Source organism: Eptatretus burgeri, chromosome 7, assembly GCF_056783735.1.
Source record: "Eptatretus burgeri isolate ZD-2024b chromosome 7, Ebu_testis_v1, whole genome shotgun sequence".
Taxonomy (NCBI): Eukaryota; Metazoa; Chordata; class Myxini; order Myxiniformes; family Myxinidae; genus Eptatretus; species Eptatretus burgeri.
Window position 1 is genome coordinate 100,115,253 of NC_140967.1, and position 16,173 is coordinate 100,131,425.

Below are 16,173 nucleotides of genomic sequence, written 5' to 3' on the forward strand. Positions count from 1 at the left end.
CACCTCCCCAACTCGTCCACCAACTTTTGTTATAACTCGTCCACAACGTTTTGAGCTATCGTGTTTATCACTGAAAATTTCAAGAAGAATCACTGAAAATTTTAGAATCTGAATCTCCATAAAAAAATTTAAACAATTCGTCCTTGTCACTCACATACCCAACCAGTCCACCAAATTTTGTCCGAATCCATACATAACAAGACGCACAAACAACCAGACAAACAGGGGTGACAACATAACCTCGGCCACCTCCGGTGTCTGAGATAATAAGCTTTTCATTAAGTGGGCATAGAATAATTCGTAATAAACATAAAACTAAGGACGAAGCCATTAGAAAGCAATTGTGAAAAAGTCAACTTGGTATATGGGATTTGAACCTGGGATTCTCAGCATTATTGAGGCAAGTGCTCAAATCGGAACAACAAAGATGTCCCTTTGCCTTTCTGTGGGTTGAAAGTCAAAACTCTCCAAATGAACAGCTTTTGTTGGTGATTACTCCATCAAGTTATTTAAAAAAAAAAAAATTATTTAAAAATATACAATGTCAAGGCTCGTATAACAAGGGCAGCAGGAGATAAGAGGGGAAGGAGAGGGAAGCACAAAACAGCGGGGAACAGAGACATTAGAAGATCTGTCGAAGGGAGAGGGATTTGGCAGGGTGCACGGGGTAAACAAGATGGACACTACAGGGACTTTGAAGTCCTTGCACAACATGGACTTTCAGGAGGGAAAGCGGGGAATTTGAAGGAGGTGGGTTTGGGGTGGATTGACGGGGGTAGAAAAGAGCGTGGTTTTGGATGGGGGATGGGTCGAATGGGTAGAAAAGAGACAAGAGATGGTGGTGAACAGCTGTTTTGAAAATCTGGAGAGAAAAGTGGGATTGAAGAGAGTGTGGGAGTTTGTTCGAAAGGTGTGGAAAAAAGTGGAATGAAAGAGTGGAGTTGAGCAGAGATTCTTGATTTTGGTAGTTTTACCAGAAGGGGGTTGCTGGCAGACCTTGAGCGCCCTATGGAAATATTGTTGGGACAGATGGCAGCCAGAGTAGGTGGGGGTGGGAGGGCGACGCCAAAGAGGAGATGGTGGAAGACAGACCACCGACCTGCCTGTGGTTGAGAGAGTGAGAGACCCAAAGACTCAGCCTCATCGCGGGAAATACAGATGATCCTAAATGCCTTGGTTTCCACAGCGTGAAGCCAAGAAAGGTGAGAAGCAGGAGCAACAGCCCAGAGGGGAGAGCAGCACTCCATCAGGCTGCGGATGAAACGCAATGCATCGGATGAAACACAATGCATCGTTGTACAATTATTGAAAATTACATTAGCATATTAGTGTCATAATCTTTTCTTCTGTCCATGTATCTTGCCAGGTGGGTGCTTACTGGGTACCGTCTTTAGTTCCTTCCACTCCTCCTGGTCCTGACTCGTTGCTGGAAGCCATGGAGACTGGAAGATCAGGTGGGGTTGCATTACGAGCCGTGGTGCAGCGGGTCTACCCTTTGGGCTCTGCAGAACTGGCTAAGACTCACCGGCTAACTTGCACTCCAGCTATGGATCCACATATACCAAGGTTTTTATTTTAAGTAGATCTCTTTCATTATTTGTAGATGCTATTAGTATTTTATGGTATTAAGCTGCTGTTATGTTCAGAGTACAGTCATGTTATTCTGTTCAGCAAACTTGTATTGCTGTTTTTATTTTAATCCAGAGGGTTGTGCTGAGTATTTGTTTCCGAGAATGAAAAGGACCCAATCTTTTTCCATTTCAGTAGGAATTGTGTGTGTGTGTGTGTGTGTGTGTGTGTGTGTGTGTGTGTGTGTGTGTGTGTGTGTGTGTGTGTGTGTGTGTGTGTGTGTGTGTGTGTGTGTGTGTGTGTGTGTGTGTGTGTGTGTGTGTGTGTGTGTGTGTGTGTGTGTGTGTGTGTGTGTGTGTGTGTGTGTGTGTGTGTGTGTGTGTGTAGGTTTTGATCATTGAAAAAATAAATGTGTGCAGCATTCTGGGGGCATCTTAGGAGAATTAATTAATGATCAAAACAGTGAGAAAAGTTGATGTTTACATGGAAACACAGTACGAAAGGGTTTGCATCAATGATGGATTTGCGGAGCAAGAGGGTGACGTCGGCTATGAAGTCTTGATGTGAGAGTGTGTAAGCCTCTTTACGAAGATCATGTAATCTGTGCTGGAGTGTGCGGGCTGTGATGAAGTCAGTGCGAGAGCGTGTTGACTGTTTATGGAGAGTGTGTAGCATGTTGCGGAGTCTCGGTGCGAGAGTGTGTAACCTCTAATGGAGTTAATTTTCTCTTGCATTGCCGAGCCGATGTACAGGAACTTTAAAATGTATATATTTCACAAGTTTAGTCAGCCATGATGGTGCAGTGGTAGCACACTTTCCTCTGAGCTGTCCAGTCTGGTTTCATTTCCCACCGCGACTATTATCTGTTGTGTTCATGCTTCGCAGATAGGGCGTCGCATCTAAAATTGTGCTGTTCATCAAACAGATGTTAAGCTGGATGTCTCATCTGCAGGCATTAAGTGGTGAACGTTAAAGATCCCACAATATATTTCCTGAAGAGTAGGCATGTTATCACCAGCACTGCAAAAATTACAAATTCCTGTTGCCTTCAGTTGAATGTCAGGCCTGGTAAGCTGGTTCTGGAAAGACTTGGGCCAAAAACTTTCCTCCACCTGATTTCACAAGAAGGTGGGAATAACTGTGGCCATTGAAGAATAAGTTGTCATCGTAGCTTAGAAACGCTTGTAGTTGGAAAGGGTCATGATTCACAAAAAAAATAGCAGCAACTGTTTTATTTGTTTATTTATTTATTTATTAGTTTTGCCAAAAGTGTTGCCCAAGTCTTAAGGACCTTAACCTTGCCTTCTGTGAGACTAAAACAAAGTTGGTTGCTGCTGAATTGTTTTGAATTAGTGTGGTAGTATTATTGGTCGAAGTTTCTGACTGTCGCTCATCTTCACATAAAATGTACTCCATTAACCCCATATGTATCTTAATTCAGGGCATCATGTACCCTCTAATCTCCTCATCCCAACCACCTCCGCAATGCAACTTGTGCTGGAAACGTGCTCACCAATGTGTCGCCGCTACATCTGTAGAAGGCAGCTTTCTCAAATGAATAGTTTTAATATTCTTATAATCTGATGAATCGACAAGTTTGCACCAAAGTGAAGATTGCAATATAAAGCCTAAAACTCTGTCCTGTCTCTTACATTTAAATATTTCTTGTTCTACAGCTTAATCCATTGCACTCTTGGTTTTCGTATCTTGTGTGTCTGTTGTTTTTACCTCTGCCACTGAAGGTTGACGGAAGTTATGTTTGCACCCCTGTCTGTCTGTCTGTCTGTTTGTGAGCAGGATGTCTCAAAAAGTGATTTATGGATTTGGCGAAAGTTTGTGGAGAGATTGGGTGTGTGGCGAAGACAAATTGATTCGATTTTGGTGAAGATTCGGATCTGGATACGAGAATTTTTTTTATTGATTCTTTGTTATTGAGAGATAGGGCCAAAAAAACGACACATAGAAGGATATTTTAAAATGTTATGGATGGATTCGGACGAAACTCTGGATAAGTTGGGAAGGTAACAAGAACAAGCCGATTGGATTTTGGTTAACATCTGAATTCAGATCCGACCTATCAGTGGGCTACAAAACGTAAACTGTTCAGCCTGGTCGAGGTGTGTGCTCCACCGAGTGCGGTTCTAGTTTTGGTTTTGTCATACAAATGTCTGGGCTCGTGGAGGAGTTTAATGAAAGAGGGCAACGGGTTTATTAACTAACGGAGGGTAAAAGAGGAGCAGGCAAACAGAAACGTACAGGCACATCACTCAAAAATAGTTGAGCGAGTTTGATCGCAATTCATTTTAACAAAATCCCAACATTAGTTTTGCAATTGCATCACAGTAAAATGTTTCCATACAATTTTATCTCTTTCTCTCTTTCTCTCTTTCTCTCTTTCTCTCTTTCTCTCTCTCTCTCTTTCTCTCTTTCTCTCTTTCTCTCTTTCTCTCTTTCTCTCTTTCTCTCTTTCTCTCTTTCTCTCTTTCTCTCTTTCTCTCTTTCTCTCTTTCTCTCTTTCTCTCTTTCTCTCTTTCTCTCTTTCTCTCTTTCTCTCTTTCTCTCTTTCTCTCTTTCTCTCTTTCTCTCTTTCTCTCTTTCTCTCTTTCTCTCTTTCTCTCTTTCTCTCTTTCTCTCTTTCTCTCTTTCTCTCTTTCTCTTTCTCTCTTTCTCTCTTTCTCTCTTTCTCTCTTTCTCTCTTTCTCTCTTTCTCTCTTTCTCTCTTTCTCTCTTTCTCTCTTTCTCTCTTTCTCTCTTTCTCTCTTTCTCTCTTTCTCTCTTTCTCTCTCATGTTCCTGTTGTCCAGATTAGCACTGCTCCTTCAGGATGGTTTTGGACTGTTTGCAGAGCTGCCCATCTCCTCACTGTCTGGCCAGTCATTTGCATCTACCTTGCTGGAGGGACGGCTATGCATGTTCAATGACTTGCAGGTTGTGAAAAGGACCACTCGGGCAAGGTAACAACGCCTGTTTGATTTGGGAATGCAGAGTTGAACACCTAATCAACTCCTTGTTTTTGGTTCGAAGTAATAAACATTTATGGTGATCAGGTCAATGTCATATTTGTATACCCGTGTTTTAATATCTCTGTCCAGTGTAGCTCTTTCCGGTGAGTGGTTGTGGAAAGTCTGCCAAACCCGTTTATTTTGCGACTTTGCAGCTATGTAAAGCATTCTGGGTAATTCCAAGATAACAGCAAACAGTGTCATTTGCTGGAGACCAGCATCTTGTCAAGAGATTTCTTGCAAACGAAAATGTCAAACATCTTAAATTGACAGGAGATAAGCTGTGCAGTTTGCTCGTGCGTTTCTCTTTTGCGGAAGTTTGTTCGAGTGGTACTAAAGGTTCGACAAGGGACAAGAGTGTATTGGATGATGAAACGCCCAAGTGCAACCAATACCGTGCCTCGTTGCAAACATTATCCCCTCGTCAATGTGCACTGGTTTGCAGCAGAACTATGTTGGGAGTGTGAAAATGCTTGTTCTTTCCAACCTGAAATTTGATAAATCATCAGATTGGTTCCAAAACGATTTGTTTGATAAACGCTTCCTGTTCCAACTGCCTTCTTAACAATCTCGCCCATTGTCCAGATTTATCACCATTTCTTTTTGACTACTGCAGTGGTCAGACTTTGCTGGTCAGACTTTGTGTGAGTGAGAGAGAGAGAGAGAGAGAGAGAGAGAGAGAGAGAGAGAGAGAGAGAGAGAGAGAGAGAGAGAGAGAGAGAGAGAGAGAGAGAGAGAGAGAGAGAGAGAGAGAGAGAGAGAGAGAGAGAGAGAGAGAGAGAGAGAGAGAGAGAGAGAGAGAGAGAGAGAGAGAGAGAGGTGGCGAGAGAGAGAGAGAGAGAGAGGTGGCGAGAGAGAGAGAGAGAGAGAGAGAGATGGCGAGAGAGAGAGAGAGAGAGAGAGAGAGAGAGGTGGCGAGAGAGAGAGAGAGAGAGAGAGGTGGCGAGAGAGAGAGAGAGAGAGAGAGGTGGCGAGAGAGAGAGAGAGAGAGAGAGAGAGAGAGAGAGAGAGAGAGAGAGAGAGAGAGAGAGAGAGAGAGAGAGAGAGAGAGAGAGAGAGAGAGAGAGAGAGAGAGACAGAGAGAGAGAGATGCAACAGAGAGAGAGAGATGCAACAGAGAGAGAGAGATGCAACAGAGAGAGAGAGATGCAACAGAGAGGGAGAGATGCAACAGAGAGGGAGAGCGAGGCAACAGAGAGGGAGAGCGAGGCAACAGAGAGAGAGAGCGAGGCAACAGAGAGAGAGGGAGAGGGAGAGAGAGGCAACAGAGAGAGAGGGAGAGAGAGGCAACAGAGGGAGAGGGAGAGAGAGGCAACAGAGAGAGAGGGAGAGAGAGGCAACAGAGAGGGAGAGGGAGGGAGAGCGAGAGGCAACAGAGAGGGAGAGGGAGGGAGAGCGAGAGGCAACAGAGAGAGAAGCAACAGCACATTTAAAACTGAATGCACTGGAAGGATTCCAAACTGCGAGAAGGAATCCAAAGCTTTCCCTCCTCTGTTGAATATTGTTTCGATGCCATCCAGTGTCATTAAATTTATTCCTCCATAGGTGGGAGCCGGCCCGGGGTTGCTGTTGCGGGGGTGGGATTAATCCTTTGGGCTTTTCCAGTGAACAAAAGATAGAAATGAATTTGCTGAAAATGTATTTTGTGGAAATGTTTCGTTCTTTTTATGTTCTGCTTTTGTCCTGTTCACTCTTGACTGCCCATTCATGTTCGTCCTACAGGTCACCATCTCTCTTCACTCTCATCCACAGCCTCGGTGATTTCCAGCAACAGTCTCTGTTGCATATAGGGCACTCAGATAGCCAGGTTTGCTACATCTTACTCACCACAAACATTCTGCTCATGGTTACTTGCTTTTCCTGGGAAATGTACCAGCCCCATGTTTATTTTCATTATTATTTAAAGAATATACGGTGTGGAAATTATTATTGAGCAAGAATGAGGAGACAATATATGTGGTCATTTTTGAAGCTCTATAGGAAGACAAACAGTCACGTTTGACAAAGATAGCCAGGTTGCGAATCAAAGACGAGCATGGATATGATATAATTAAGCGATGGAGAGGTGGAGGAGTGCTGATGATAGCAACGACCTTGCACTGCAATGCATCAAACATTTCCGCACCATGTGTATTGTGAATGAAGAAGAAAGTCAAGGGGTGAGGGGTGGGAAGTTGACCTCTCTCTCATTTGTAACCTTCCATTATTCCCGGTAAATTTTGCATGATATAACCCTTCAGGCTCCCAGCTTCTGCTACCTGCTCTCACATCACCAAGACAAAGATAAGATATGGCCTCTTTCCACCACACCATCTCGCTTGTACTCTCCTCCTGCCTACTTTTGCCTCAGGGACATACTCAAGGTAACACTCCTTTTTTCCATCAAGAGATGTTTGATAAAATGATGCAATGTTTTCAAAATTAATTAATTATTTTCCGGGGGGGGGGCTGCCAGAATTTCCATGGTGCTGATGATCAATCCAGACACAAGTGCCCATTCTCGATCATGTCTGTTATTCTGCACATACCTTTGCAAATACGTTCGATTGTTTGTGCAGGTTGGAAAATGCAAAAGTGTTGCAAGTATGAGGGTCAGTTTTCGTGCATGGCTGCTGTACACTTGGCAAGTGAGTGACTTCACAATTTCACAAACTTGTATTTTTAAGAACCCGGGTCACAACATACAGGCTAAACCCCCTTGCCATCTACAGGCAGGTTCAGAAGCAGGAAGGAGCAAGATGTTTGTAACTGACCGGTCTTTGCAAACCGGGCCGAGTGTACCACGATCGGTTTGCGTACACGTGTCTGCATTCTATGCTCTTCCTTATCCAGCACCCTGGACCACTCACCTGGACAGCACTTTTCTTCTTGGGTTTCGGGATGTGGTTCTCGAGAGAGGTGTGTATCCACTAACTCGGCGTCTGCGTGTCCCCTGACTGAGCGTTTGTGCGGGCTGGTGCATGGCTGTGACGTGCGTCTTGCGGGTGTTGGTGTGCAGCTGCAACATGTGTGCCTGTGTGGTAGTGATACACGACCCAGGCAGGGTGTACACCACAAAGAAATTGGCATCTCGATCACTACAATCTGTTTTTGCGATGTGTGGCTGCATCATGTGTCTCGCGTGGTTCGGTGCATGGCTGCGACACGTCCTGCATGGGCCGATGCGTAGCTGTGATTGCCAGGCCGGTGTATCACTATTAGAAACGATACTTGAAGCAACACCTAAATTTCTCCATCGCGTAAATTCCCACACCTGGCATATACCTGAAGAAAATCACGCCCCCCTCCTCCCTCCATCACCCTCTCAACACACACACACACACACACACACACACACACACACACACACACACACACACACACACACACACACACACACACACACACACACACACACACACACACACACACACACACACACACACACACACAATCAAGGCCACAAATCTCAAAGGTTTATTTTTATCCATTTCCTATCAGGAAAACTATATCTGATGGATCGTTCACTGGTGTTGCTTCTGGAAGCAGAAACAGGCGAGGATCCATTCACACAACCAGAGCTGGATTTTGTTTCCCCCACTACCCAGGAGGACACGCTTTGCATCGTTCAGGGTTTGTATAAAGACTGATTCACTTTGAGGAAACGTTTTGGGAGGGCTGGTGCAAGGAATGTGCCCTTTGGATATTTGATATAAGAGGAGTACATAATTGACCTCAACCTAAAGAAAACAAGTTTACATTCGTCGCTTGAGACAGACAACCAGCCTTTGAATTAATTCCCTGAACCTCACTTGCTGAATCCTGTTCAGTTGTGATTCGCGTCATCGTCCTCAAAAATTTTTTGTTCGCGTTGGCGTTTCTCTTTGAACAGAAGAACGAACGTTTTTTCATGGCATTCAAAATTCGGAATTTTCACAAAGACTGTTGTTATGAGAGCGTTTGGTAAAAGTTACGCCAGTTTAGGCTCTGAATTTGATTTCTGAAAAACTTTGACTTTATTTTCTCATCTTCCTGAAGTCGTTTGATCATTCAACCAATGAAGTTGTAATTTGCCCTTGAGTGATTAAGTTTTAGTGAAATCCCTAATGATAAGAGTGAACCAGTCGTACACCATTAAGCTAAATAGTTTAGTTTGTTGGATGAAAGCAAACTTGATAATATATTCATCCCAAATGAAGCGGCATGCGCCACGAGGTAGTATGTTCACCTACCAGTTAACTTTACATTCGGTCAAACTCACGTGGTGATCATAGATTAAGGCTCCTGATATTCTAGAAATCGAGCAAAGAACTTTGTAGCATCGTGACTTGGATAATCTGTTTCTGTGTCTATCGAGCTTTTTACCCATGACGTCTGCAGTCACCCCCTCTCCCCCCCCACCACCACCACCACCAAATATGAGTCGAGACCTCGGTCTAAATCACTTCAGCCAAAGGTTTTGTCCTAATTTATGACTTTATAAAGGCCGCATTTCATTTGCCGCAGTTTTCACGATTCTGAACGAGACAAATCTCTCTCCCCGTCCTGTTGGACTTTGCTCTTTGTCTGTTATGGTGCCGACCACTTTGTTTGTGCTGTGGTCTTGTGATAACGCCGTTCTTTCAGTTGTAGGGTCCAGCACACCGCCACCCCTCCAAAATTCCAAGCTCACCTCAATAGATAGCCCCCCCTCCCCTATCACCGCCCTAATTCCATTCTTGCTGTCATGGAATGGATAACTCCACTCATGATTCTTCACTCGTACCCTGTCACCCTCAAATTTCCCCACTCACCTCGATTCCTCCACCCCTGTTAGCTAGAATGGATAGCTTCTTTTTTTTTTTACCTCAACGAGGTGGTAAAATGGTTAAAAAAACATTATGCTGAATTTGATGTGAAGATGTCTCCTTGATTACTCACTCATCTGATTTCCTGCGTGTGTGTACCTGCGTGCGTGCGTGTGCAGGCATTCTCTCTGAAGAATTCCAGGCTGCTTCTCAAAGCCAGATGATGAGCAGCAATTGTAAGAACTGCTCTCTGCACAGGAACTTAATATCCAGGTGGTTGGATAAGGAAGGCCTTTATCTACCATACTTATTCTCACTCTCCTCCTCAACTACACTCGTCATGATCCATGTGCCTTTGCTCCATATCATTCATCAACTCGCTCATCCTTGCCACTTGTTCTTCCTACACGTGCATCTTTTAATTGCTCGTTTCTCACTGTGGTGTGTTGGATGTGCAGAGATGGGTTGGGTCAAGGCTTGGTCTGTGAAGTGTTGCTGTCCTGTTCATCTCACCCAAGCAACTTTCTGGTCAGGGTACAAGTAAGTAACACTGGAATATGAGAGTGACAACATTCCAGGTCATAGTGTGCTCGATTTGAACGGGCTGTCTACAAAGTAGTATCTCAGGTCACTGAACAAGTGGACCAGCTGTTTGAAGGACAGTGAGGTTTTTCTTGGAGTCTAAGTACAGCAATATTTTTATGAAGAGTATGTGAGTTCCCTTACGAGGATGCAGGAGGAAGCCAATAAGGCCCATCAACTCTGCACAATGGTTGTTTGTCTGTGAAAGCAACACGCACCTTCTTTTCTTTTTTTTAAAAAGTCTTTGGTTTGACCGGACATTTCAAGTTCAAACTCTCCTTTTTTTTATCCTCTCCAAATAACCTGTTCCTTTCTCCCTATCCCTTAAATTGATTTTTTTTACTCAATTTACTTCCCTTCCACTCAAGACCTGAAGCTTTCCACAAATATAAACAAAAAACTTCATTAAGCTACAAAGCTGTGACCTTTCAAATTTTGGAATCATTTTCGTTAATAAATTGCAACAAAACTGCAACCATTAGGAGCTGAAGATGCTTTCCAAACGATATCTGATGAAACTTCAGGGCAGCAGGGTAGGTTCAGGTGGAGCCTGTTTGCTGACAAGTTGTTGTCTGTTTGTTCAGCAACAAAATTGGATCCGGATATAAAACTGTTCGGGTACCATGCCTGCAGGGAGTGCTGTATTATGAGGAATGCATTTGTTTGGAGGGGATGTTGACTTTCCCATCTGAAGTCGTACAGATATAAAAGATTGTGTAGGCCACTCTGTGTCGGAGTAGTGACTCGTTCCTGTATTGTGATCCGAACCAAAAAATTTATCCGGTACAACCGACACTCTGGAGAAGCATGGTACGCAATTATACTGCAGGCCACTAGGTCAGTTCCATGGCCACGATACCCTATTGCCTTTCTTTCCAAAAGACACAGATGAGATGAGATGTACTGACCTCTTTACAGAGCACAAGTGCTGCCAAAGGTTTATTCTGGGTGGTTTGTCATTGCCCTCCACCAGAAGTACACCAGGATGCAAATGTGTCATAACTGATGTAGTCTGGGTTCCAGCGTCTTGTGTCAAGTTGAATTGTTGCTGCTAGTTTCGTTACTTTGTACACTTCCTCGCACCATTAGATTTCTCCATCGCACCATCGCACCTCGCACCATTATGCTCAGATTTCTCCATTAAAAATGTAACTGATTGATTTATTGGAGGCAAGTACATATGCATGTTACCTTGATCACGTGGCTACGTTAGTGAGAAAGGTGTAATTGCAAACAGCCTGCCATAAACTTGAGAAACGTAAAGCACTGAAAGCATTCAAAAGAAGCACGATAGCAGGTGCATGTTGAGCAGGCGCCGAGGAAGTAAGGACTGCCACGGGGCACACTGCCCGACCTTCAATTTTCAACCCCTTAATTGTGCCCAAAACGCTGGGCTGAGGCCTTGTGTTCAGATCAGCTTTACAATTGGCTATACATTAGGGAGGTTTGATTTATGTATTTTTCTTGTTTACAATAAATATTTACAAGCCCACTTTTGCTTATCGATAATGGATTTGAATTGTACATACATGCATGGTTTACATGTACACTGTCTTTCTTATGAACACCCTCTTCCTTTTTCAACTGCCTGGTCATGACTGACACTTAACTGAAGGTGATTTGAGGATTTTTTTTTTTTTGGGGTGCCGACGATGCCAACTCCTGCTGGCAGATAGGACGCTGAGTTTAACGTCCATCCGAGGGATGACACACATTGATATTTTGCCCTGCCTGCGAGATGCCTGGATTTTATAGCTGGGTCTGGATTCAAACCCAAGCTAGATATCTGAGAAGCAAGTGTGCATACCTCCATGCCATCCTTTCAGCTTGCCCCACCTCCAAGAAAAGATAAACAGTAATGATGTAATATATTTATTGAAAAGATAATGTTAGAAGTTTGAACGTACCTCTGCAAAAGAAAATCTCGACAGGTCAAAAAGTTACCCACTTCTCCTGCCCCCCCCCCCCCCGGCCACCATCTCTACCCCCATCCCCAGCCTAAACCCCCGCTCATCAACCATGCATGAATTGCCCGCCAAACTCGCCGCGCAGATGTTTGCTCTTTTGTAAGCAGTTTCCAACCGTTGCCAGTGTCATGTTTTTTTTTTTCCCAGTGGTGGGTAAAACCACCCAGCACAACCAAAACCACCCAGCACGACAACCAAACACCAAGCAGCACGACGACCAAACGCCACGCAGCACGACGACCAAACGCCACGCAGCACGACGACCAAACGCCACGCAGCACGACGACCAAACGCCACGCAGCTCGACGACCAAACGCCACGCAGCACGACGACCAAACGCCACGCAGCACGACGACCAAACGCCACGCAGCACGACGACCAAACGCCACGCAGCACGACGACCAAACGCCACGCAGCACGACGACCAAACGCCACGCAGCACGACGACCAAACGCCACGCAGCACGACGACCAAACGCCACGCAGCACGACGACCAAACGCCACGCAGCACGACGACCAAACGCCACGCAGCACGACGACCAAACGCCACGCAGCACGACGACCAAACGCCACGCAGCACGACGACCAAACGCCACGCAGCTCGACGACCAAACGCCACGCAGCACGACGACCAAACGCCACGCAGCACGACGACCAAACGCCACGCAGCACGACGACCAAACGCCACGCAGCACGACGACCAAACGCCACGCAGCACGACGACCAAACGCCACGCAGCACGACGACCAAACGCCACGCAGCACGACGACCAAACGCCACGCAGCACGACGACCAACGCCACGCAGCTCGACGACCAACGCCACGCAGCTCGACGACCAAACGCCACGCAGCTCGACGACCAAACGCCACGCAGCACGACGACCAAACGCCACGCAGCACGACGACCAAACGCCACGCAGCACGACGACCAAACGCCACGCAGCACGACGACCAAACGCCACGCAGCACGCATTTACCAAACGCCACGCAGCACGACGACCAAACGCCACGCAGCACGACGACCAAACGCCACGCAGCACGACGACCAAACGCCACGCAGCACGACGACCAAACGCCACGCAGCACGACGACCAAACGCCACGCAGCACGACGACCAAACGCCACGCAGCACGACGACCAAACGCCACGCAGCACGACGACCAAACGCCACGCAGCACGACGACCAAACGCCACGCAGCACGACGACCAAACGCCACGCAGCACGACGACCAAACGCCACGCAGCACGACGACCAAACGCCACGCAGCACGACGACCAAACGCCACGCAGCACGACGACCAAACGCCACGCAGCACGACGACCAAACGCCACGCAGCACGACGACCAAACGCCACGCAGCACGACGACCAAACGCCACGCAGCACGCACGACCAAACGCCACGCAGCACGACGACCAAACGCCACGCAGCACGACGACCAAACGCCACGCAGCACGCACGACCAAACGCCACGCAGCACGACGACCAAACGCCACGCAGCACGACGACCAAACGCCACGCAGCACGACGACCAAACGCCACGCAGCACGACGACCAAACGCCACGCAGCACGACGACCAAACGCCACGCAGCACGACGACCAAACGCCACGCAGCACGACGACCAAACGCCACGCAGCTCGACGACCAAACGCCACGCAGCACGACGACCAAACGCCACGCAGCTCATAGACCAAACGGCACGCAGCTCATAGACCAAACGGCACGCAGCTCATAGACCAAACGGCACGCAGCGCAACGACCAACGGCACGCAGCGCAACGACCAACGGCACGCAGCGCAACGACCAAACGCCACGCAGCGCAACGACCAACGCCACGCAGCACGACGACCAAACGCCACGCAGCTCATAGACCAAACGGCACGCAGCTCATAGACCAAACGGCACGCAGCTCATAGACCAAACGGCACGCAGCGCAACGACCAACGGCACGCAGCGCAACGACCAACGGCACGCAGCGCAACGACCAACGGCACGCAGCGCAACGACCAACGGCACGCAGCGCAACGACCAACGGCACGCAGCGCAACGACCAACGGCACGCAGCGCAGCGACCAACGGCACGCAGCGCAACGACCAACGGCACGCAGCGCAACGACCAACGGCACGCAGCGCAACGACCAACGGCACGCAGCGCAACGACCAACGGCACGCAGCGCAACGACCAACGGCACGCAGCGCAACGACCAACGGCACGCAGCGCAACGACCAACGGCACGCAGCGCAACGACCAACGGCACGCAGCGCAACGACCAACGGCACGCAGCGCAACGACCAACGGCACGCAGCGCAACGACCAACGGCACGCAGCGCAACGACCAACGGCACGCAGCGCAACGACCAACGGCACGCAGCGCAACGACCAACGGCACGCAGCGCAACGACCAACGGCACGCAGCGCAACGACCAACGGCACGCAGCGCAACGACCAACGGCACGCAGCGCAACGACCAACGGCACGCAGCGCAACGACCAACGGCACGCAGCGCAACGACCAACGGCACGCAGCGCAACGACCAACGGCACGCAGCGCAACGACCAACGGCACGCAGCGCAACGACCAACGGCACGCAGCGCAACGACCAACGGCACGCAGCGCAACGACCAACGGCACGCAGCGCAACGACCAACGGCACGCAGCGCAACGACCAACGGCACGCAGCGCAACGACCAACGGCACGCAGCGCAACGACCAACGGCACGCAGCGCAACGACCAACGGCACGCAGCACAACTAAAAACACCCTGTATAACCCTTACCAAGAGCCTGCTTCTGCAGCATAGATGATTACGAGGATAATTGGCACAACAAATCTTCATATTTCTGCATTCGTTGCGAGATACTCATCATGAAACAATCCTTTTCTATACAACCGCAAATAACAAACTTGGGAAAATCGAGACCATTGCTTTTTTGCTGGAGTACACAAAACACTCGTGCTAATAATCCGCTTGGAGGGAGAAATAGTCTCTGTGCACTAAACTTTCCAAAATAGTGATTTTGTATTCGACTTGACCGAGGCCTTTGCCTTCCTCTGAAGTCGTAAGTTGGAGAATCCGAGTCCACGGCCTGGACAAGAGATAATGGTGTTAAATTCCGAACGTGCAGCACACCAGGTTAATTGGGGATCCGTGGGAGGGCATGTTGGGGATCCAAAGCCTCATGTTTGTTCATTTGTCTCAACCCCAACTGTCGAACCCAGTTTATCTGTCTCTCTTGACCGTGTCTGTCCACCTCTGCAATGTTTCTGTTATCTGCACAAGTGAACCACGTCGATTGAATTATATAGCCTGGTACATGTGTGCCTTTGGGTACATCCCTCATCGTGTCTCTGTATCCCTCACAGTGCAGGTGTCCGTCACCGTCCTGCCGCCATGTTGTCACCATACATGTCTCGTGAGAATTTGTCGAAAAATATGTTTGTAGTGTTTATAAAGAGTAAAATCAATCCGTTCTAATCACCTGCACACTGCAACCATTTTCCACAGTTAACCACCTGCCAGGAGTGTGATGTGAAGAGCTACCTGGGCCGAGAGGTTGGACCAATACACTGCATGGTACTGCCCCGGCAGCTCGGTGGTCGATATTCCCTTTGTCTTATCGACATCAGGTTGAGGACAGAGACTGGATCGCAATGCTTCCTGCACCCCCAAGACCCCCCAAATGTAACGTGACCCTGGCAGAGACGAGTATCGACCCCCGGCCTGGTACAGTTGCTCCATTGAGAACTTTATTACTGTTCCAAGAAGTACTCGATGTTGTTTTGATGTAAAATGTTTACCGTTTTTGATGCAGTGCTGTCTGCTTGGTCATGTTTACATCGTTCATTTTGAGACCTCTATGTAAAGCTCTCAATGAGCTGTTTGTGTTTTGAAGATGACGATGATTCGCAGCGGGTTATGTTAGTTATTGATGGTCTTTAGGGCTCTGTCTGGCAAGTCGAGGCCATAATAGTGCAGATAGATAATAAACATGAAGAGGTGGCCGTGTGCTGATAGTGTGCCTTTTCATCACTTGGTGACGCACCGTGGTGCTCAAGGCCGTGGCACAGACATGGACAGGTCACGTACTTCGTCCATAATTATTCGGGACTTCTTCACGTTGCCAACTCCATGCACCCCAACTCTGCGTTCTGCTCATTGGGTACACCTCGCTCCATTTTGGGTTTTCAATGCATTAATTTATTCGGGCCGACAGCATAGCTCCCAGGTAGCACACTTGCCCTTGAGCTATCCTTGTCTTGGTTCGATTCCCGACCGGATTATAAAC

The 16,173-nt window shown here is 47.7% G+C and overlaps 1 protein-coding gene across 10 annotated transcripts in view; it reads left to right on the forward strand.

The window, feature by feature from the left end:
* Nucleotides 1–15,887, forward strand: part of SPIDR (scaffold protein involved in DNA repair) — a 100,951-nt gene extending 85,064 nt beyond the window's left edge. For 8 of the 10 annotated variants that reach the window (XM_085889883.1, XM_085889874.1, XM_085889873.1 and 5 more), the window contains 9 exons: nucleotides 1,367–1,566; nucleotides 4,373–4,522; nucleotides 6,293–6,377; nucleotides 6,811–6,933; nucleotides 7,129–7,468; nucleotides 8,051–8,182; nucleotides 9,516–9,609; nucleotides 9,795–9,876; nucleotides 15,393–15,887. In XM_085889883.1, the coding sequence (XP_085746009.1) occupies nucleotides 1,367–1,566; nucleotides 4,373–4,522; nucleotides 6,293–6,377; nucleotides 6,811–6,933; nucleotides 7,129–7,468; nucleotides 8,051–8,182; nucleotides 9,516–9,609; nucleotides 9,795–9,876; nucleotides 15,393–15,578 (1,392 nt within the window). In that variant the 3' untranslated portion in view covers nucleotides 15,579–15,887. The remainder of the gene's footprint in view (nucleotides 1–1,366; nucleotides 1,567–4,372; nucleotides 4,523–6,292; nucleotides 6,378–6,810; nucleotides 6,934–7,128; nucleotides 7,469–8,050; nucleotides 8,183–9,515; nucleotides 9,610–9,794; nucleotides 9,877–15,392) is intronic. The other 2 variants (XM_085889882.1, XM_085889881.1) reach the window with 1 other exon arrangement.
* The last annotated feature ends 286 nt before the right edge of the window (nucleotides 15,888–16,173 follow it).